The sequence below is a fragment of the Neodiprion fabricii genome, chromosome 1, assembly GCF_021155785.1.
Source record: "Neodiprion fabricii isolate iyNeoFabr1 chromosome 1, iyNeoFabr1.1, whole genome shotgun sequence".
NCBI classification, from domain to species: domain Eukaryota; kingdom Metazoa; phylum Arthropoda; class Insecta; order Hymenoptera; family Diprionidae; genus Neodiprion; species Neodiprion fabricii.
The window spans coordinates 136,701-159,485 of record NC_060239.1 but is presented as its reverse complement, the minus strand read 5'-3'; the positions used below and the strand labels follow the sequence as shown (position 1 = coordinate 159,485).

The window sequence follows — 22,785 nt, the reverse complement described above, 5'->3', positions numbered from 1 at the left end:
CAATGACGCATGTATACTATACATTTTCGATATACACACTTACTTACCGAAATGACTCGAAGGTGTCGCTCTGCATCGCTCTGTGATGTTCTATTTCTGTAAAACGCGGCGTCCTGAGCAGCCGGGAAGTTGGAACGTACGCTCCACGCTATTATAAAGCAGTTCGTCGTGTAATATAGCCGATCGGTATTGTAATTGTGATAATAGTAATTGTTCGACATAGTAAGTGCGACGTTATGAAATTCAAAGTTATCTCTGTGCAATTCCCAATCGCAGAATAAATTTATATTATAATAAAACGAATATCAAATCAGCCGCTGATTTTCGGAAATATTGCTTGCAGATGTATGATTGTACTATAGAGTATCGCAACATCGTCAGACATCGAAATAGAGTGGCCGAGCATTTCCGTCGTAGCAATCCAATTTTTGCGCACAGTTCTTACATGCAACTTTGATATTATTAGCATATCCCAGCTACCACTACCTAGCATACATATTGTTTTCTAAATGCGCTTTGTCCCTCTTTCACAAACTGAAGTCTCCAAACTTTAATAAGTCTCCGCATTTGCAAATTCAGCCTCGATTCTGTGCGATAGTTCTTGAACCATTTCTATCAGTTACTTGTTTATAGAAAAGAGTTCTCAGTAACCGTACAGATTTCTATGCTTAAATGTCCAATAAATTAAAAAAGGTTAAAACGCATTAAACCGATTTGTTTCCAGATTTCGCTAATTCGAATTCTGCAAGAAAACTGATTGCATGATACGAAAATCAATCCGAATCCTGCTTTTAATTGTTTTGAATATGTCTCTACTGATTTGATATCTTTCCACTTTTTTATACATGAACCGTAATGAATTCACCTGGACTGATCCAGGAAAATTTCAGTTTGTACAGAAGGATCGAATAGGAATGAATAGAAATAAAATTGAGTAATAACGAGTGGATGCAATTGAGATTGCGTGGCGATTCAAACAAAATTGTAAAAAAAGGAAAAAAAAAATCAAAATCCGAAGATATTCAAAATAATGAAAACGATTTATTCGGATTGATTTCCGCATCGGGCAATCAGTTTTCTTGTGAAATTCGAATTAGATGATATCGAAACGAATCTCGTTTACTTCGTGTTTTAAAATCGAGTCTGTCTCAGCCAGATACGAACAGACGCTTCATAATGCGCGCATAGTTATGCACTTTTTGTGGAGTGGGAAAGTAATAAACAACGCAAAGGAAAAGAGGAATAAAATTTATACGCAGAGCATGAAAGATAGAGGTGAAAAGAGATTTGTATAAGGCTGCTGCATATGTTTACATATGTATGTGCATGCCATGCATTAATTGTACACATGTATTTGCCTACAACCAAGTAATTTTGCAGTTGGTTCGAACACGTATACGATGGGAATATTCGTCGGCATTATTATACGTATATTGTTGAATTTAGGTAGTATTAGTTGCATTCCACATACCGGTTTCTTACCACCAATTATTCTGTATATCTGCGAATAAATATTGTAATGTATCTGCAGCATGATTAAGATAGAGCTATAGAGCACGGAGGTAATGCAAACGCATGCAAAGTTTCGACCGATTCATTCCCATTGGATATCCGCTCAATCTGATAGCGTGAAGTTACATCATGTAGAGAATAAGTTGTGGATAGAGTAAATAGAAGCATATCCAAGTTTCTGTAATAATAGATTTTTTCCATTCGATCTTTTTACAGTACTTGTTTCAAACTATCGAAAAAAATGGGACTACGTTGTGTGAAAAGAATTTGACCTAAAAAAAAAAAAAAAAGCAGCACCAACAGTAATAGTAATATCGGAATATGTACACTGAAAGAAATTGAAGGACTAGAAATACACTTAGCTGTTGCAATAACTTGTCTACAATAGAAGAAACAGAACTTATAGTATCACGTTATAGTTTGTTTGCAATGAATAGATCATTGCGCTCTCGTAACGTGTATACATAGCAATATGACAATTATATTTTTCTCTGAATGTAACTTTATACTTTATACTTAATTGCACCTGAGATAAGTAGAGATAGCTGGTCGAGTTCGAATGAAATAATTAATGTTGGCCGTTGTCCAGTTTGGTATTGCCATTAAGGAAAGAATGTAAAAGCACTTTCAACGCTTTCTTGGAGGATAGCGAGATAAAATAACCATCGGGATATTCGTGTAGCTATCAAATGTCCCTGCATATTTGGTACACGTACACTGGAAGGAAATATTCTTGGTGGTGCTTAAAAAAATTTGTCGCAACTACGATATTACCCGATAAAAACCAAATAGAAATATTTTTTTGATCAAGAAATATTTTTTTGTCAATTCGCGAGCATGTATTTATAATTTGGGACATATTTTTGGTGCGATTATTACGACAAATGATGCATAGGTCTGTTGCCGGAATATTGAATATCCAAGTAATATTATTATCTAAATGGACAGCAAGAGCAATCGATGGTAATCATAAATTTAGTGCTGAAATGCTTTATCCCACATGCATTGTTTCGTTAATGCAGCCTGTGTTTACACTTTATTTTTTCTTACATCTTTATTTAGTCACTAATTATTTTGGGCGAGGTTCGTTCGCAAATCGAGTCTCGAATACAAATCGTAACACTCGGAAATCCTGATCCCAACACATCCGATTTGATTATGACGCCCATGTACTGATAAACCCCCAGTTACCACAGCTCTTGATTGGGGGTCGCGGTATCTGTACGTACGATCGATCCCGGCAATATCAGGTCACACTTTATGCGGGTGAAATCGGCGCTCCGGTGTTTGTGGGTTAATTGTGGAGTTGAGTTGAAGGTATAAGAAAACAGTCGTAGCGGCCGTCGAACTGTTTTATTAGCTGTCATATATTTTCGACGATCATATATACTTATGTATATACATACCTACATAGGTCGTTCGATCTTTCATTCCCTGGTCGATTGGTCCGTTCGTTAGTTCGTTCGTTCGTTCGTTCGTTCGTTCGTTCGTTCGTCCGTTCTATCGACGCGATGGTCCAGTATTACGTTACGGGTATATATTTAGCTTAGCTTTTACTAAGCGGCCCTCGCGACAGCTAGCCTCATACCCGTGCCAATTGGCAATGACAGGGTGCACGATACTACATGACGTATGTGTGGCATAGCTAAAATACAGCACGATTCACTGCCACATGCTTGGAGTTTTTTGATTTGCGAACAATTGTCGCAAGGATCCTTTTAGTGATCCAACACTGTCACAGCACAGGTCCGCCATGGACGCGCCTGCAATATTATGCGACGTAGTAATACGTGATAATAATGTGCTCATGTAGATAAAGAAAAACTTTTTGAAGCTCTTTTTATGTAATATACTCTATATCACACAATAACGCGGAAATAATTTCAATTATTCACCAGCCTTTTGACCCTAGAACGGTACACTGGGTGTGGCACATCCAGTGCTTTTTTCATCGTACCGCGGTCCTTTTTCCCCACCAGGCGCAAAAAACACTATTCATTTATTCCTGCTGTTAGAAAAATTCGACTTTATCTTACTTCCCTGCATTCTTAATTGTTCGACGGGAAATCTGTTGTCGAATTCATGGAGAAGTCTTGATCGAAGCTGAAATCACCGTTTCTTGAAATCGACCAGTTGGCATACACCCAAGTACTGCACCGTTGGCGATCGGTTGCGAAAGTATACCGTTCTAGGGCTGAGATTCGGGACGGAATAAATATAATTTTCAAATCGTACAATCCGTGGATAAAGTGTCGTGGCCAAGTCCAGCTCTTCCCTAAATTATCACTACTATATGGAGTTTAAATTTGAAAATATTGTTTTATTCAAATTCACGTTCTGCGTGGTCGTATTATAGGCCATATAAGAATCGCAAAGTAATTGCCATCTGGCAGATTCGCAAAGCAGTGCATATGGAGATGTCGTGACTATAACTCCGATTTTATCTTTACATTTATGTGCAAGACGATACCGTATTTTGACAAAAGTGAGGTCACCGAGGCTATGCTTTTCACGTGTACACCTGCACGCTTGTGCTAATTCTGTAAATGATCCATCACCACGCGCTATATGTAATTATAACGTTTTTGATTTGGAACTTTAACTTATTACATAAAAACCAAAGACTAGCTTAGATTTTTCAAGCCCCCAAGTTGACGCAGTTTCGAAAACGTTGATATAATTCTAGAGCGAAATGGCAAAATAGGCTTAATTCCTATCCGTGTAAGAAAGGAGAAAACCGCGTTTTCCATTTCAAAACATTCGCTTGCGATTCTTCCTTACGGGGAGTGTCTATCCTCACGTTATAGTAATGCGACTTTGCATGGCTCCAAATTGGCTGGCGGGTGATGGCGCTGTGAAATTGCTAGGAAGATTACCATTTTGCTTGTAGGATTTTATCGTATGTAATCTAAGCGAACATCTATGGGATGAATATAAATGAAATTTTCTTACCTAATTTAGAATTTCCAGAATGTGCCCCTGAATTATTAATAACGATCTATAGACCACAATTCGTCTCTGATTTGCGATAGTTTGAAAAATGAACAGTTTGCATTTCTACAGAAACAATAATAAGAACAGAAATATTCTGAGCAACCCCGCATATTTCACGGCAAACGTCAAAGATCCGGAATACAAGTGCATCAACTACACCTTGCGTGAGAATAATTGTTTGCAACGAAGCGTTTCAGCTGATAATGTTGTAATTCGTTCACGTGGTTTCAAACCTTCAGACATACACGATCCAGCAAAAAGACATTTTCTTGAGAATTTGACCACCAAAATACTCCACGTCGACATGGTAAGTAAGTCACCTCTGGTAGACCGATTAACCATTGGATATCGACTTATTCCATTCAGGATTTTGCATCAACTGATTTGAAACGATTGAAAATTTATATCTCCAGCAATCATACTATTAGTAGCAAGTACCTAAATCAGTGCGCTAATGTCGTGTAAGATTCACTATTTATTGACCCATCGTGCCAAGTTTATGCGGCGGTAATTGCATGGTAACTTCTTCACGTCCCTCATTTTGGCCTTCTTATCCACATTTTGGTCGCATTCGCTGAGTTTATGCCATGTCTCGACACTAAGGCCTCGTTTTTTGTATTTTTCTTGTCGAGCAAATTGGCAAGTAGCCGCGTACTTCTATTGACCCCCACTGCACATTGCACGTGAAAATTCTCTTTGCTGTCGATATCTGTGCCATATTCAGAAAAACGAATGAAATCTAAACAAAACTGTGTATTACCTGGGTGTGTGTCAATGAATGTACATACATATACGTATTTTATAAACCTGAATACTGTACAACTAATACTGTATGAACTATGTTTTCTTTGTCGTGCGTGTTCTATTCTTTCCTACGTGCAGTTAGGATGATCGATAAGATAATGGCGTTGATCTTATAAATATTATACAATGTACAATGTAAGGCCACTGATGGAATCCTGTATATTTTTCAGGACGGGGGTGAAACTAAACGAATTGATTTACAAAAATTACTCACGCCTGCCAATGATTCGGACGAGTTATTTCACGCAAAGACCAGTAAGCTACAATTGATATGCATATTCTACTGGGTATACAAGTAATAAGTATATGGTATAATTATAAATTCCGCCGATCAATTGTCCTCGGATCATTTGTTTCCTACCGCATGCGATCGTACAGTACAATTGTATATTACAATTATAGGTACATACATCTAGATCTTGAAAAAAAAAACTTGGGTGCAATTGCTGAATACCTATACAGTATACGTATAGAATATGCACGTATATCTCTATACATTTTTAGTTTCTTATCAAATACGAATATAAGTATTGTGCGGGCATTTTATCACATGAAGTTAAAAGAGATTAAGCTGTGGACCTATATGTATGTGTGTAATAGTGGCCAATTATTTTTTCAAGAAAAAATGTACGCATCTTCATATTTCTACGCACCATCGCATCCAACCGTCGAGGATCAGGTGGAGCTGGCTAGGCGCATTTCTCATTCGCTAAGTGATGCAAAGAATGTGAAAAGCAAAGGACAATCTATGTACGTTAATCGAAAGAAACGATCCGTCAAGTGGATTCACGATGGAAACGGTAAGCTATACGAGATGACAAAGCTTTTCATTTCTTAACTTATATCATCACTGATGAAAGAATACCGTGTAAAAAGAAATATCATACGATCGAAATGAATTCGAATTCGATTGAGGACAAGTAATATCCCACACAAAAATTTGATCAAGATTAAGGGAAAATCTGAATCAGTTGTAAGTTATGTTTGTTTTTTTGTTTTAAAAGGAATTCAGTTCAGCCATGAACACGTCGAAAATTTTTCAATAAATATTTCGTTGCAGGGGTTGAAAGTGGAGACGAGCCAGAGACGATCTCGATGATTCGCAAGGTGAGTAGCAGATAATAATCCGAGAACTGTAACACTAATGATTTATTGATAAGAAGTCCAGGAACACCCAGGGTTAGGCTGCAAGATGAGGTAGGTAACGAAGCCTGCGGCTTATCGCCTTCCTCCTGCAAGTTCTAAACCGAATACGAAAGTCAAGTTCGTCGATTCAAGAATTATTGTTACCTATTGCACAGGACAAGATCCCACTCAAGTGCGTGATGAATCCAAATGGGAAGGTGCTAGATATCCACGGTATCCAGGCTCTCGGGGAAGAAGTAAATATCGAAGAAACGCCTTCGCATCCGGAAAAGCTGTTCGACATTGTTCGCGATCTTAACAATCAGAAGGGCCGGGGTGAGTATCGTCGGTACGTTGGCGTCATCTTGCGTACCCGACAATACCCTCATGATTGACAAAGTTATTCGCCCAATCAATATTATGATTATTATTCACTGCTGAAGGTGCCGAAATTTTTGCGAAACGGAGGAAAAGATCCGAGAAATGGGTGGTAGAGAAAGATGATCAATCTCAGCCAATCACAGTACCTTCGTCAGAAATACACTCCCAGATGCCCTACGCAGGTTACCCTAAACTTAAACAGGTTCGTACCCACATCGCCATTCAACAAGCCCGCAACATGAAGGTTCAAAAACATAAGATGGCTTGACTATATCGATGATTCTACGCGCTTCTTAAATTCTAGTTAGATCTGTATTATCTCGGTCAACAGAATACACAATAACTGGTGATTGATGGTTGTTTCGCAGGAGGCGGACGTTAAAGAGAACTCGGCTCTACCAATGTTGGACCCGTTATTGATTCCCGGAACGTTTGACAATACAGTTAAAGCGACCACAAACATCACGTGCCAACCGTTCTACAACCCTTTTGCCCTGGATCTTTCGCTTACCCCTGAAACTACGCTGGCCACCGCACGCGGTAAGCACGGTAGGTGTAGCATATAGAATGAGTGATGGAAATGCCTATAGCAGGCATATGATGACTAGAAATTTAGATATGACAATACCGTCCAAGTTCTCAAAATTGACGCATTAACCTTCGCAAAACAATAACGCTTACACCGCAGCTCTAACCCGCCCTCGTTAAAGAATATTTTTACACATTCGGTGTTCGTTATGTGGATGACCTACACCTGCTCGGGGCCCGCATTACATTACATTGCATTGCATTGAATTGCATTGCATTGCAGTTAAGGCGTACTGGCCTGGTCAACGATTGAACAGTAAAAAAAAAAAAAAAAATGCCGCAACACTACAAGTCCCATATTGTACCCATATAGGTATATCCTTTATTCGCGACTGTAGAGGAGAAATGAATTGTTTTTCGATTATTATTCCGATTCCTTAGAGCAATATACATAGGTATGTGCGAGTACCGACTCACCTTGGCATATAGGTATACACTGGTATACAATGACACATGAATGCTGTCACAATTTGAAACTTTTCAGGAAATCGTTACGTTCAATATCAACGAGATGTAGGTAGTTACAACGGGACGAGAATCAAAGAAACGAAAAACATTCAGACACACGCTATGCATAGCGCTGAAACCAACGTCGTAAATCGTCGAGAGGAAAAGGATACAGCGACACCTAAAAAAAACTTTGCTATCAAACGAAAGACCGTCGAGTATCCTGCAGGGTCTAAAAATTCTCGTAGTCCCTCTAATCGGACCAAATATTTCTACGCATCCCGCGGTACCCCGTACCACGACTCATATAACGGTGAAATGATTTTCACCCCCCGGTTGAAGAACAATCCCCACCAACGCATTGGTTACAAGGAATGTGGCATCGAAAACATGAACAATCAAAATAATGCCGGTGATGGGAAGTCCGAGAATAACGAGTACGACCAATGCGAGAACGGTGTGAATAACGAGTACACGCCAATACCGGTCAAACAATTGATTAAGGAATTTGAAAAGACCTGCAGACCTGTCATGCATTACAAACAGAACTGCCCGAACAAGACTGCTACTCAGCTAGGTAGCTTTGATAACGAAATGATATCCCGTTATTTCGAAGGTCGCACTTACGTTTCGACAATCACGCGCAACGAAGATATCGAACGGCTAAATCGTTGGAATGAGGCATGTCGACAAGATAGAAATGTCGACGGATGCATTCCGGCGATGAAAGAAGAAGAGTGGACATCTGATCAGAGTTACGTCGACGATGCATACCCAGGTTCAAATATTGACGCTAATCCCGGCATTTCACTGAAAGGCAACGTTTCCGAGAGTTCCCGCGAACGGGACTGGAGATTGAAATACATCGAGGACGATGAGACATCGACTACTGACAACAGTACAGACACAAGCGAATCCACGACTCAATCGATCTGCACTTTCGAGGAGAACGAGGCGCGTGAAAGGCAGGGGGAACTTGTTGTATCGGAGTTTCGCGACAACGTAAACTGTCGCGTTCGGGCAAACGGCCGGGCGCAGAAGCCTTCGGACCCAACACCCGGGGTTCTGGTCCCAGCCGACACCAACGACAACCCCCTTGTTGTGGCAATGGTTGCTTCGGAGGAGGACATTTTGCAGACAATAAAACAACTTCGCCGCACGCCAGTACTGCAAAACCTAATACCCGCCGGCGCATCGCCGGAACTACGCCCCTTTAGTGACATTTCGCCGCATATAGGCAAGTTAACTCGATATATACGTTCTCGTAAATTCGCGGTAAATCACCCGGTGTAAAAAGTGTGTACCCAGCCCTAGAGAGGGACTGGCCAATCACAGAGAATATTTGGAGATTCGCCAATAACGGGAGCGGAAGTAGGCTACTTTTCTCTTTCCACCACAGAGGCTCACGCCAATTGAATTCGTATGAAGATGCCGGAACAATCGGAATCCGGTAGATGAAGGTATTGGCCAGTCCTTCATTGAAGGATCCCTACCGACCCCCGACGTGTCATTCCATCTGCCTAAATCGCGGAAAATAATGAGCTGGCTACCGCTTCTTGCTTTCTGTTTTCCGCCTTCCGCTTCACGCTTGCTGATTTATACTTTTATGCTTCGCCCGATTATATACGTATACGTATGTGTGAGCTGATTATTTTCTTATCTGTATGTACCTACGTCTTCGGACGTATCATCCGTTACCTGATATGATTCGTGATGTTACCTGAAAAATTGAAGTGTTATGTTTGATTTGCTTGATGGGTAATAACTGCCCGTCAAATGGAGAACACTGAGTTAGTTGGGTTAGAAATCAGCATGATATTGATTATACAAGTTTCGCTAACGAATTTCTATTTAAGATTTATTTTCACACCTTCAGTTTCCCCTCACTATTTTTCATGTCCCTCCCCATTATCGTAAATGCAGCACTATCATATGTAGGGATATGTAGGCATACACTATGCGATATGGATAGATCATATACCTATACGCTGTAAGTGATGAATATTTACATGATAAAGGTAAAGAAAGACGTCTGGATTGTTACAGGAGATAATCCCCGCGAAAATACTGAATATCGAGGACCGAAATTGAACAGTTACCAGAGATTGTCAAACTACAACACCGCCCCACGAGGCTGGGATCAGGCGCACACATATTACAGGCCGATAACATTTGGCAGGCCTCAAGAATCGATTGTATATTCAGATTTTTAGAAATGCGCATATGATCCGTCGATCTCGACATAACCGGTTTGGTACATTATGCCCACAATATAATACAGAAATATGTTTCTCGTTCCTTCTGTAAGCATTATACCTACTACAAAGTCAAAGCACTCGTTTTTCTCTGGGCTTAACCAAACCAGTTGTGTTTGCACGGCCGACTCTTCGACAACTTCCACCTCATCAGCTATACTGCGACTTTATTCGCAGAAAAATCACTTATAAAAATATTCATCAATTATGTATACATATACGAGGCCTGAGTTTCAAATGCATAATTTTAATTGGATTATTTTTCCTAACAACGTTAATCGTCTATTCTGCCACTTACATGCAGTTACGCACATAATATACTACTTGCAAGGTTGTACAAAATTGCATAACGTTAAAAGAAAACTCCAAATTCGCAGATATGGATTTACGATTTCTATTTGCTTTGCTCACTAATCACCTATTGTACACTATACACATTTTATGCATACTTATTTAATTGAAGATGTTTATCGCTATACCTTTGCCAGTGTTATCCCAGCGCATTTTCATCTGTTATATACACATACATATTATATATTTAATGTGATCTAAAAGCAAATAATTTGGTTATTTCATTGTTTCCTTTCACACTTATTTGTTCCCGAAATACCTTATAGCTTCCAAGTCGTTTTGCTTTGTTTGGAATTTTTTTTTATCGTTCTTCAGAAACACTAGAATTAAGTTTAGCATTAATTGTGCCGAGGTTCTTTTTTTCGAAAATAAATAAATATTGCGATCAGTCTTAAAACGGTGCAATCGACGCAGTTAAAAAGTGGCAGCAAAATTATTGTATTTCTGAGTGAGTTGATTCTATTATTTTTAAATGGTGTACTCAATACGTGACAATTGAAGAAAACAAAAGTACATACATGTTGGAATATTTTCAATTCCACGTTTAGCGGTAAGTATAAAAACTTTACAGACTTTACCATCGGTAAACACGGTTAAATAGGTTGTATCTACTGGTAGAGAATGAAACTTTTATACGTCCAGACACCGGATCACCGACGTCAGAAAGATCAGGTCACCGCCTTGCCGGTTATCTATAAAACGATGATTAATATCAAATATTAAAACATACGGTTTGTATCATTGATGTGCGGCCGCAGTAAGAACATCGGGAGGGAAAAATAACTGTAGGCCCATACTGGCATCTCAAGTTACGCCTCTTCGCGAAAATTGTAATTTTACGCAGTCCTATAGCAACGACAATCATTCATTTGACTTCATTTTACACGTACTTAACATAATTGTAGCTATGGGCAGGTGGATCTATGGATCTCGAAAATTCTACGGCGTAAGTATTCCTTTCTGAGTTTGTTTATTTCACTTCGTTATTCTATTTATTAATAACGGGTGTCAGTAATTAATCATAATATGTATCGATTATTTGTTAGTATGAAACTGAATCGGGTGAAAAATTAATATAGGGCCAGACTAACCAAACGCGTGCTTACTTGAAATCAGGCTGTTTCCTAAAGGACGACCAGAGTAGGTTGTTAACGTGCATATGAATCGGCGTGGGTAAATCTATTTCCAGGCCATCCTGTACGATAACCTTTTAAGAGATAAGGATTCGCCGATGTTGTGCGAAATCGACGTGAGGTGCTTGGCCGTAGAAAAGAGACATTGTAGTTATGCACATTACGATTGACCTTACCACAAACGTGTAATGCGCGTTTGATATAATAAAGGGGGAAAAGTCACGCAGCGCTAGCCGCGGGATATTGTATATCTGTATACACTACGGTTCGTACTTTGTACACGAATCTGTGTATGAGGTGGGTGGCGTATGTGTTTGACACGTAGTTGTGGACTTGGTTCGGGTGTATTGGAGAAACACTTAGAGTATAAGTATCGACAGGCCAGACGTTGGCCTCGGTCGTCTTGCTTAGTCCCTTCCTGCCGAGCAGGGATCGCTGCATCACAGCTACGTCAAGAATGTCGAAGATTCCGATCTACTTGCCACAACTTTTATTCTTAGCAATTTTCCTGTTTTATTCGGTGGGAAAAGAATGTGGCGCAACTCCGTTAAAAAATTTGGAATCACGAGAAAGTTCGAAGACCTGCGGCTATCAAGTGAGTAACTGCGTCTTTCGACCATGTAGTATATTATTTGCTATCTTCAGTACACAGTATAATTTCAACACAGACCGGACGTAGATATATTTATAACGGACGTAGACTAGCAGTTGAAAAATTTTATATCACGAGACAATTCTAAGACCTGTGATTATCAAGTGAGTAACTGCGAGTTTCAACTTTGCGGCATTATTTATGATCATTAATATGTCATGTAATTTGAAAACTGACTGGACGTAGATATACGAAAGGAATTCGTTGAGTTGATCAACATTAAAGCAGACCATAAAACAATAGTGGTAGGGCTGAAGATTTATCTAGAATATTAATTATTATGTTACTGCCAATCATGTGCTTAATGGCACCGAATTACAGGCTTGTTCAAAACCCAGCCAAAACAAATTGAATATCCATTTAATTCCGCACACCCATGACGATGTTGGCTGGTTAAAGACAGTCGATCAGTATTACTGGGGAGGTGAGTACTTCATTTACTTTCATCTATATTACAAATACATTGTGTGTCATATATCATCCGGTTGTTTATAGCCAAGTTTTAAATTTTGTCAAGCCTGAAAAATTAAAACGTTTTCGATTGACAATAAGCGTGACTTGCTTCACTGGTGTCACACAATTGTACAGTTGTAATCTCGTTGGGAGTAAAATTTAGTTTTTCGAAAAAAATTTTTTTTTTCCCATTTGGTATCTGAGAATCAGTCCTTAAAATAATCTACGGAATGTTTAGAAGTTCATACTTGTATAATATTTACTACAATTACAACTAATTTGATTAAATATAATGTATAGACTAAAACTCATAATTGATATTATACGCCCGAGGGCGACTATCGCGGGATAATTTTATAGTCGAGTTGACGACCTGTCGTTTCGTTATGACGAAGATATGCAGTCGAGTTTGCAGAAAACAAATTAAACTTTTGAACACAACGTAGCGAAAAACAGCGGTTACGTAAATTGGGTCCAAAGTTCCGAGAAGAGCGACTTGTAGGGATTTTTACGCAAAACCAATGTTCTACGAGCTACATATTGACCGTACGAAATATTAGACTGATCAACGCAATGCTAATACCAAACATTGATTTTTAAGGCCGTCCCTTGATTGCAAAAGCTGGAGTCCAATACATTTTGGATAGCGTTATCCACGAACTACTTGAAGATCCAAACAGAAGGTAATCTGCATAAAGCTAAATGTTTATATATCTATAAATATTGTAGGTACTGCACATACGTACGGTACTTGGAGTTTATCATCTGTGCTAAGTTTAGAAAAGTGTAAAGTACCGCAGGTGTCGAATGCGTGTAATTGCACGCACGCGGAAAGTAGATGTTCATTTTGGAGCAATGTGCATCGAAGAAATAATGACCTGTCACTTGTTGCATCTGTCAACGCCACTGTATAATAGATACCTATATGGTAATCCTCACTGATTTACAGTCTACCGGTACAACGCCATCAGTTGTGGAAACATCGCGAGACTTGATGATTAAACGTTTCCAACGTGGAGATAGAATTTACTGCAACAAGTGACACGTCATTATTTTAGGAATCTTATTTTTATAGTTTTGATCTAAGCGTGAAAAATCTATAAGGTTCATCTACGTGGAGACCGCCTACCTGTGGAAGTGGTGGTCGTATCAAAGTGACCGAGTTAAGACAGATGTTCGGAGACTCATTGATGAAGGTCGGCTGGAAATAATAAGCGGGGCATGGAGTATGAATGACGAGGCGGTCACTCATTATCAATCAATCATCGATCAGTTCACCTGGGGCTTCAGGTACGCCAAATATTCATCATACCGATGATTGTCAGGTCATCGCCGTATTCATCTTAGCTGCGTGTTGTAGATGTATACGCATGGATTTTTATGTGTCGCTGAACGAGAAACCCGGGTAAAATTCAGCCGTTTATAATTCGGGCGAGAGATAGGACGGCTACATTACTTGCACTCGTGTTCAGAAACAAATAAATAATCGCGTATAGTTACCAACGACTCTGTATCACCGGCAGATTCTCAACGACGTTAAACGAGTACTGCCGTAGAATTAACAATGAAAGAACATGTACTTATACAGGTGCACACTTTAGATATTTATGCGTTACTTCTAAAGGTAAAATCTTTCGCAGCATTTCCAAGCACGTGGTAATATAATATTTTTTCTGGATAAGATTTCAGTCGAGATTAATCTCATTAGCATTTCACCTCCGCGATTTTGACGTTTCTTTAAGTGACTTCGTATTGCATGGCTACACATGTTATATCAAGGCCGGATTTAGGGGGGGGGGGGGGGGGCAACCGGGGCTACAGCCCCGGGGCCTCCACGAAAGAGGGGCCCCCACAATTGAGATTCGAAAAAAAAATTTTCAAATTCCAACTAGTATATAAACACTAGTAAAAATTTTTTTACGCTCTTTTCGCTTTTAGAAATTTTTCTTTCGCTGTTTTACCTTGCAAGTGGCAAGTGTGAGTTTTGTTTCTTTTTATTGTAATCTTCAAAAGCCAAATTATTCATTGAAAAGCTCAACGGAAAAAAATTGTCCACTTTATTTGGAAAATAATTTGGGGCCAGGGGGCCTCCACACCTTTGTTGCCCCGAAGCCTCTCGACCTCTAAATCCGGCCCTGTGTTATATAGATTATACTGACCCAAAATAGTTCTCATGGATACAGACATGCTGTTAAGTGCTTGGGCATGTATACAGATTGGTATTCGATAATTACTTATTAAGCACCAGGCGGTTGTATTATCAGCTTCGCACGTGCGTGGATTCGTAAATTGGTGGTGAACCGTTTTTAGGACCATCCTGCAGGCCCAACTCCAGCCAATTATACATACTTATTTTGCCTCAACATCAGGACAGAATCCACAGCAACCTTTTTTCGTAACAACACAATACTACCTGTATCTTCCCGTTCTCGCCATAGGCGCCTTAACGACACATTCGGATCGTGTGCACGTCCCCACGTCGGATGGCAAATAGACCCCTTTGGCCACTCGAGGGAGCAGGCCTCGTTATTTGCTCAGATGGGCTTCGACGGTCTCTTCTTCGGTAGGCTGGATTATCAGGATAAGAGAAACCGCATGGATAAGAAAACAGCTGAAATGATTTGGAAAGGGAGTGACAGTTTGGGTATGCATCTGTAGTTCAGAAAACTTGAGAACTATCCTTTCACTCTTATGGTTAGCAAAACTGACTAACAATTACAGTGGACATAATTTCATTGTAGGAAACAAGGCCGATCTGTTCACGAGCGTCCTTTTCAACACTTACAGTCCTCCGCCCGGGTTTTGTTTCGATATACTCTGTGCAGACGAGCCAATAATCGATGACCCTCAAAGTCCCGACTACAATGTTGACCGTAGGGTAACAATCACGATTATCCGTACTTAAATTATACAAACGTCAATGGTAATCTGTTCGTGTATTCCACTCTAATGATCATTTATAGTCGTTTGCTGGCCTACTCGTGCCACCTATACCAGACATACTCTTTCCACCCTTTCCTGCCCCTCTTCGAAAATTTTCGACAAAAGCGAACAATGAATCCACATAGACTATAGATCTGCTCGCAGTAACATGATTTCTATTAATCCACTTTGTTGACTATTTTTGCAACCTGACAAATATTTGCATACACCGTATTGTAGCCCAACGGAAATGCTTAAAAAATGATCAACGGTTTCGACATCTGTTTTCACTTGATAAATTCCATAAAAACGAGTTTGTCTAACAAAATTGTAACGTTCGTTGCCAGATTTCGTCGCTCGTCGAGTACGCCACAACCCAGTCTAAATATTACCGAACGAATAATGTCATATTGACGATGGGAGGAGATTTCACGTATCAAGTTGCCGAAACGTGGTACAAAAACTTGGACAAACTGCTGAGGTACTCTATTTACTGATTGATTATAAATTTAGCAGCTCCTCGAATTTTTCCGGAAACTGAGCCTACTACAGCCTAGTATGTCACTACTAAAATATTAATTGAGATCTATCGTTGGCGGAATTTTGTAAAGGATCGTGATAAATACGAAAGAGGGGGCGGGCAGGGGTGGTTCGGGAGGAGGGGAAAGCGATGTTTAACACACACGATATGGTGGGCAATGTATAATGTAGACCACTTGGCAGGTGGCGCAGTTACTGGTTTTTGCAGAAACGCAACAAAGTTTTTATCGAACAAATAACATAATCATGACTATGGGGGATGATTTCAATTACCAAAGTGCAGAACTGTGGTACAAAAATTTGGATAAATTAATCAGGTAAAATAGAAATATAAATGTAGCCACTTACCTATCTATTTGTTGGCGACATGTTAATTTGAAAATCGTATTGTTGAAAATCCATTTTGCTATTTATGGATGTACCGTCGAATCAGCTGATAAGAGTTTCGTTTCTTCCCTTTTTACTTGGGGAATAAAGTCTATTGATTTGATTAGACGGCGATTAATTAAATCTTATAATATAATCATAATAATAGTAAATCAAGTTAACCATTATCATTAGATACGCGAACGAACGCCACGGAAGTACAGTAAACGTGTTTTACTCGACACCGTCCTGTTACCTGAAAGCCGTCAACGAGCAGGCCCTCTCTTGGCCAACCAAGTCTGACGACTTCTTTCCATACGCCAGCGACCCCCACACCTACTGGTCAGGATATTACAGTTCGAGGCCAACAATCAAATTTTACGAGAGAATGGGAAATAATTACCTACAAGTAGGTCAACCTATGCATATCGGCTGGTATTCAAAGCTGGTCGAATATTTCCGTGAACGCGTAATTGATAAAAGAAAATAGAGAAATTATCAAATCTTTATTGAAAATAGAAAAATTGACATGTTTCTCAACGTGCGATCGAAATGTTAAATTTATAATCTGTACCTACTAGAAATTGATTATTAAGTGAAAAATTGGTTTACTTTCAAAGAGCACGACAAAATAGACAGAATTAGCAACTTTTACAGAGAATGAGCGACTTGGCACCGAACTATCTGTTGGTGACAAGAAATCTTGAAGCCTTCAGCTTTTGGGATGTATATTTACTTACTATAGAGTCGTCTCGCTTTTAAAAAATTGCACACAGCGCAAAAATTCGAAAGCAACTTATAAACTGATACCCGCTATCCAAATGTCATTCAACTTGAGCTGTTTAGCTTCTTCGTTGTGATCCTCGGCGATTGAGCCCTAGCTGCAGATAGAAATGTATAGCTATGCAATTTGAAATTTTGCAGGCATCAAAGCAACTTTCAGCATTGACTAATATATCGACGTCGGAAACATATCTGAATCCGTATCGTGAAGCGATGGGTGTACTTCAACACCACGATGCGATTACTGGAACTGAAAAGCAGCAGGTTGCTCAGGATTACGCGAGAATTTTATCCGAGGCCATGAAGGGCGGAGAACAGATTTTATCAGATGCGCTTGGGTAAGTATACCGATCACATATCCGATTCGAAAGTAGGCTTTGTGGGAAACCAATGCCAATTGATCGTCACTTGCATTAAGCGACTTGCAACGTTAAACCTGATCGTCGAAGTTACCCCTGTATATGATATTACGTCTGACTGAGATTGAATGAAGTACAGTTCAGATCTCTTTTGCAGAAGCTTGATTTCGACAAGAAACCAAAGGAGATCTCGCGACGGTGCAGACGTTCATTTCTATACTTGTTACCAACTAAACATCAGCTCTTGCCCACACACGGAAGAAAATAACAACTTTGTCCTCACTCTGTACAATCCGCAAAGTAGAGTGGTCTCGACCTTTGTTCGCATTCCCGTAACAGGAAATTCATACGTCGTTCGAGACTTCACTGGTAAATATAACGGATGACGACCGTGAAATCATCGGTTGTGTATAAATGCTGAATAGAACGCTAGATGCCAATGGTATCTTATCGGAGCACGCAAAAGAACTTTCATATAAATCAGCGCTATGCGTTACATAAAGATTGCCACGAAGTTCCGACTCATCGGTTGGATAACAATATGTTTTGGAGAATGTACGAGAATCGGGTAATTCAGAACTCCGGTATCGCCTGATGCTTTTAATACAATGCCTTGTACTATACGCGGTTCGCTAATGTACCTACTAGGGTGGTTTTTTTTTTAACTTTTTTTTTCTTCTTACGTACCTTCGAAAAAGTTAGTTCTGAGCCTCAAACGAAGCTTCGTGAAACCGGAGCACGGTAGCTTAATTCTAAAAGCTGACGCATCCGGTTTGAATTATTCCCATTTGATTAACACAGGGTGAGGGCTATGCAAACACTCTAACCGGGATATCTCGGAAATTATGCAAGTTACGGAGCCTTTTTTTATTCATTTTGTAGGTAATCAAATTTTCTATAAAAAAAAAGCTCAATACTACTAAATACAGCTAAATATTCATCTTGTAGTCGATACGAACGTTCAAAGTTAAGTTCATCGAATAAATGAATAAAGATGTTTGTTACCGTTCGGCAAAAAGGCGATTTTGGTGGTAAAAGGGCGTATAATTTTTTTTTTATAAAATTTTCTATAAAAAAGGTCGATACTACTAAACTTGCATAGTTTCTGAGATATCCCGATTAGAGTGTTTGCATAGCCCTCATCCTGTGTTAATCAAATGGGAAAAATTCAAACCGGATGCGTCACCTTTTAGAATTAACCCGCCGTGCTCCGGTTTCACCAGGCTTCGTTTGAGGCTCTGAACTAACTTTTTCGAAGGTACGTAAGATAAAAAAAAAAAAAAGTTAAAAAAAAAAACCACCCTAATACCTACGTTTGGAGGACTGCCTAGAAGCTTTGTCAACTGCGACGACTATACTCACCGCGTAGCATTTTTGTAATCAACTATTTACGAGACATAAATAAATGCAACTAATTGGACGTTTACCAGAATGTATGGAAAAGAAAGAATAATTTACATTATCGTTTCACGTTTAAATTTAGGTGCTAGTATTGTCACGCAAATCATTCCAATACCGCCCGAAGTCCTGGCAATTCCAGGCAGAGAGAGTTCAGCGATCAACGAATTAGTTTTTCGTGCTCGAAATGTCCCAGCTTTTGGTTACCAGGCCTACTATGTTACTAAAAGTAACAAGAATATTGAACGCGTACGCAACGAAAGCTTTACCGAAGCGACGATACAAAATGAGGTTCGTTCTAATTATAAACATTCACAAATTGTACATAACGCTGTTATTAGTGTTATATATTCTCCCTCTTGCTGCCCAGTTCTTCAACGTCTCAATAACCGATGACGGAAGCACGTGTGCCTTGCGTACAATCCGGTCCGGTGTTACGAACATGAGAATTGCCCAATCCTTCCACTATTACGAAAGCAGTCAAGGCAATAACGAGGAATTTGAAAATCGCTCTTCCGGAGCGTACATATTCAGGCCGAAGAATGCCACCCCCAAGAATATAACAAATGTTGGCAGCTACCAGATTTATACGGGTAATACGGTATCCTAAATAGGAATAAGATTAACGAAAATTAAAGTTCAACAAGTAAAACAAATGTGTTGTCCTTTAAGTTTAAGTTTTATAGTATGCATGAGCTGCTTATTTTGTTCACAGGTCCACTGGTTCAGGAAATACATATGAAGATTAACGAATGGATCAGTCAAATTGTCAGGCTTTACACTGGCGAAAATTATATAGAGTGTGATTGGCTAGTAGGCCCAATCCCCGTCGAGTGAGTACCAATTTACAGTGTAACCTGCATGTCACCACATTCTTTAGTATTGGAGAAGGCAGCGATGATATACTCTGAAAACATGCTATTATGCAATTTACAAGTACTACCGAACCTCCTTAATATTTACGTCCATCGCGATCGCGTTGAGCAACGAATGACCCTGTCGATTTTTTTCAAATTTCCCAACTTATTCGAGTTCACCAGATTTCCACGGTTTGTAGTCAATTTTTTGAGTTATCTAAAAATGGTACGCGTATATCATCGTTCTGTACAAACCTGCAGCTATATTAGCTGAAATCTCGATAAATATAAATTAAATGCTTTATAACCCGTTTATATACATAGTAACCGATTATCTACCATTTGGATTCGATATAATTATGGTACCGTTAATGATATTTGCTTACTTTCCTAGTGATAAAATTGGCAAAGAAATCATAACAAGATACTCTAGCAACCTGGCCACGGGAAACGTGTTTTATACCGACAGCAACGGTCGCGAAATGTTAAGACGCGAGAAAAATTTCCGTCCCACGTGGGCGTTGCAGCTCGCCGAACCTGTTGCGGGTAACTATTACCCTATCACCGCCAAAATCACTATCAAGGATAGAATAAATAAATTGAGAATGAGCGTCCTGAATGACCGAGCTCAAGGTGGCACCAGTCTCAACGAAGGCCAAGTGGAATTGATGGTAAATACTATATGCAGAAAATATATTTGGCTATTTTCAATACGGTTCCGTATGTTGGGTATATTTAAAGTACGAGTATAATACCTGCTATATGCGCGGTGATCCTATAGCTACATCGCAGGATATTGAATGATGATGCTTTCGGCGTTGGCGAAGCTTTGAACGAGATAGCATACGGAAAGGGACTGGTCGTACGTGGCCGGCACCAGATCGTAACAGGGACAAATTTGGACCGTAGCTCAAGTATCCTGATGGAAAAGCAGATGGCCTGGAATTTATTAAATCCCCCGTGCATCCTCGTATCCCCGGCGGGTGGTCGAACTTTTGAGGAATGGCGTAATCATCACCGAATGCAGGCGAGTTCATTTCTACCTTGACAATCTGCGAACATTGCATCGAAACTTCATATTATGTTATTATCGTTTAGGGATCTGGCCTTACGAAGCAGCTACCCCCGAACGTGCGTATTTTGACCCTAGAGCCATGGAAGGATGGTGGACTACTGTTCAGGCTTGAGCACATGTTTGAAATTGGTGAAGACACAAGATACTCTCACCCTGTGGAAATCAATATCAAGGTCGGCTATTATGTAACATACAGGTGTACAGGGAACGTCTCTTGAAACCGCCCGGTTCGAGCCACGCGGTGACTGCCGGTGCCAACACATGTACAACTTTTACCTGCGCCAAGCGTAGCGGACAAGTGCTGCGAACGACAACTTGTGCATGTTTTAAGGGATGTTCTCGGTATTTCGGACGACATCACGGCCACACCTGGGTTATATAATCACAGCGCGCTAACGTGTGCCGATAATTAACGTTAGGTCTTTTCACGTTTCACAGGATCTTTTCCTTCCCTTCACGGTAACGAATGCACGAGAAACAACGTTGGGAGGAAATCAATGGTTGAACGAGTCAGAGCGTTTAAGATGGGTGAGTGATTCGAACGAAGTGCACCGTGAACGGGAAAATGTGAGAGTTGTTGATACAGGATTAATAGACGACGCCAACGAAGTTATCAACGTCCTTCTACACCCGATGGAGATTCGTACTTTTCTCATAGAAATTTCAATTTGATATTGGTTTAGGTATGTCCAGTACATCTGTAGTGTAAGTCGTATATATAACGACCGAAAGCTAACAGTAAGTGCACCCAATATCCATTAAATATCGTTTCTGTAAATAAATAAATCGCAATTATACAATAGATTCATATTTACATTTATTGCTGTTCCATATCGTTTATACATGTAGATGTAATAATAACACAACCACCTGTAAGCACGTGTACACATGCGAATCGTTATACGGTTGCATGTCAATATTGTACATACTTCAGAGAGGATGTTCAAATCCTCCAGGTGCCTTTTTTTTGACATCAAACGAAGTGTAATTTTAAAATTCATTTTTTGATGCAACTGGTCACTTCGATTATTTCAAGACGGTAAACGGACCGGATTAAATGATCGAGCAACGGGCCATACTCGGCCTAATAAGGGTCGACTAGCCACCTATTATATAGACGAAGACAAATAAGCCTTCTCTCTCAATTTAACCCCACTGTGCTGTTATTATGGTACACAACGTAAATGGCAAAAAATGCTCGAATAGTATTTAGGATTGCGCTAAACCAGCAAAATTTGCAATTGACAGATAATTATACCTATTGGTGGATAACGAAAATCCAAATCGAATTCACAGAAGGTCCCCATGCAGGAAGAAACGGTGAAAGCAGACGAAGAGTCATGGACACAAACGTTGATAACCATAACCCCCCAAGAAGATGCTGGGATTCGCACAATAACTGAAACAACATTGATATCGGGGGTGAGCGACACTCCCCTAGTCTTGGGTGTCGACAACGTGATAATCAGGAGCAATGTGCAGCTCAAAACGATAAGACGAGACTTGTTAATAACTATTGCCGAGTTAGAGAAACGAATAAGTTGTAGTGATGCGGGATGTCAAACTTACCTTCGGGGCGTACCCAAGGTCGAATTGCTGTCCCAGTATAAAGATAAGGCAACGCAGACAATGTATTTGGGAAGAATTTGTCCACACGACCACAATTTCGAAGATATCGCAAGTAATCCCACACATATACCGTACATATTAGATATATACATTATACATAGGTATGCATATGTATAATAGTCTCCAGCTGCATTGCGATAAAACCAATAATATGCCACAAA

At 39.8% G+C, this 22,785-nt stretch overlaps 4 protein-coding genes across 15 annotated transcripts in view; 3 read left to right on the top strand and 1 right to left on the bottom strand.

The window, feature by feature from the left end:
- The first annotated feature begins 73 nt into the window (after window positions 1-73).
- Window positions 74-10,676, top strand: LOC124188132. 7 transcript variants are annotated; one of them, XM_046580570.1, is made up of 10 exons: window positions 74-222; window positions 4,576-4,813; window positions 5,481-5,565; window positions 5,931-6,110; window positions 6,371-6,417; window positions 6,612-6,771; window positions 6,879-7,018; window positions 7,185-7,365; window positions 7,889-9,088; window positions 9,898-10,676. In XM_046580570.1, exons 2-10 carry the CDS (start codon window positions 4,811-4,813, stop codon window positions 10,062-10,064), a joined length of 2,163 nt encoding a protein of 720 aa, XP_046436526.1. In that variant the 5' UTR covers window positions 74-222; window positions 4,576-4,810; the 3' UTR covers window positions 10,065-10,676. The 7 variants fall into 7 exon arrangements, with proteins under 7 accessions (XP_046436526.1, XP_046436525.1, XP_046436521.1 ...); XM_046580569.1 differs by having other exon boundaries at window positions 88-222; window positions 4,474-4,813; window positions 7,185-7,356; XM_046580565.1 differs by having other exon boundaries at window positions 88-222; window positions 4,474-4,813.
- A 1,282-nt stretch (window positions 10,677-11,958) lies between these two features.
- Window positions 11,959-21,797, top strand: LOC124188129 (lysosomal alpha-mannosidase). 4 transcript variants are annotated; one of them, XM_046580549.1, is made up of 17 exons: window positions 11,959-12,185; window positions 12,564-12,666; window positions 13,297-13,378; window positions 13,800-13,985; window positions 15,134-15,339; window positions 15,437-15,573; window positions 16,341-16,474; window positions 16,719-16,932; window positions 17,448-17,644; window positions 17,823-18,034; window positions 19,149-19,354; window positions 19,434-19,656; window positions 19,779-19,896; window positions 20,315-20,591; window positions 20,702-20,947; window positions 21,019-21,168; window positions 21,434-21,797. In XM_046580549.1, the coding sequence occupies exons 1-17, from the start codon at window positions 12,048-12,050 to the stop codon at window positions 21,665-21,667; spliced, it is 3,063 nt and encodes a 1,020-aa protein (XP_046436505.1). In that variant the 5' UTR covers window positions 11,959-12,047; the 3' UTR covers window positions 21,668-21,797. The 4 variants fall into 4 exon arrangements, with proteins under 4 accessions (XP_046436505.1, XP_046436506.1, XP_046436508.1 ...); XM_046580550.1 differs by lacking the exon at window positions 16,341-16,474 and adding an exon at window positions 15,965-16,098; XM_046580551.1 differs by lacking the exons at window positions 12,564-12,666; window positions 16,341-16,474 and adding an exon at window positions 15,965-16,098 and having other exon boundaries at window positions 11,971-12,185.
- LOC124188145 (putative inorganic phosphate cotransporter) overlaps window positions 20,082-22,785 on the bottom strand; it is a 20,489-nt gene continuing 17,785 nt past the window's right edge. For 2 of the 3 annotated variants that reach the window (XR_006872244.1, XR_006872245.1), the window contains one exon: window positions 20,082-20,972. The gene's annotated coding sequence lies outside the window, so the exon portion shown is untranslated. Of the gene's footprint in view, window positions 20,973-21,790; window positions 22,395-22,785 lie in introns of those variants that run through there. The other variant, XR_006872246.1, reaches the window with a different exon arrangement.
- LOC124180157 overlaps window positions 22,301-22,785 on the top strand; it is a 4,322-nt gene continuing 3,837 nt past the window's right edge. The window contains exon 1 of the mRNA XM_046565284.1: window positions 22,301-22,694. Within this exon, the coding sequence (XP_046421240.1) occupies window positions 22,301-22,694 (394 nt within the window). The remainder of the gene's footprint in view (window positions 22,695-22,785) is intronic.

Bases quoted from the DNA above. Each gene is read 5' to 3' on its own strand.
- LOC124188129 (XM_046580549.1), top strand. From the start codon at position 12,048: ATGTCGAAGATTCCGATCTACTTGCCACAACTTTTATTCTTAGCAATT. The intron at 13,379-13,799 runs GTAATCTGCATA...AAAATCTATAAG, and splicing joins CTTGAAGATCCAAACAGAAG to GTTCATCTACGTGGAGACCG. The intron at 13,986-15,133 runs GTACGCCAAATA...TTCTCGCCATAG, and splicing joins CAGTTCACCTGGGGCTTCAG to GCGCCTTAACGACACATTCG.
- LOC124188132 (XM_046580565.1), top strand. From the start codon at position 4,553: ATGAACAGTTTGCATTTCTACAGAAACAATAATAAGAACAGAAATATT. The intron at 6,772-6,878 runs GTGAGTATCGTC...TCACTGCTGAAG, and splicing joins TAACAATCAGAAGGGCCGGG to GTGCCGAAATTTTTGCGAAA. The intron at 9,089-9,897 runs GCAAGTTAACTC...GGATTGTTACAG, and splicing joins TGACATTTCGCCGCATATAG to GAGATAATCCCCGCGAAAAT.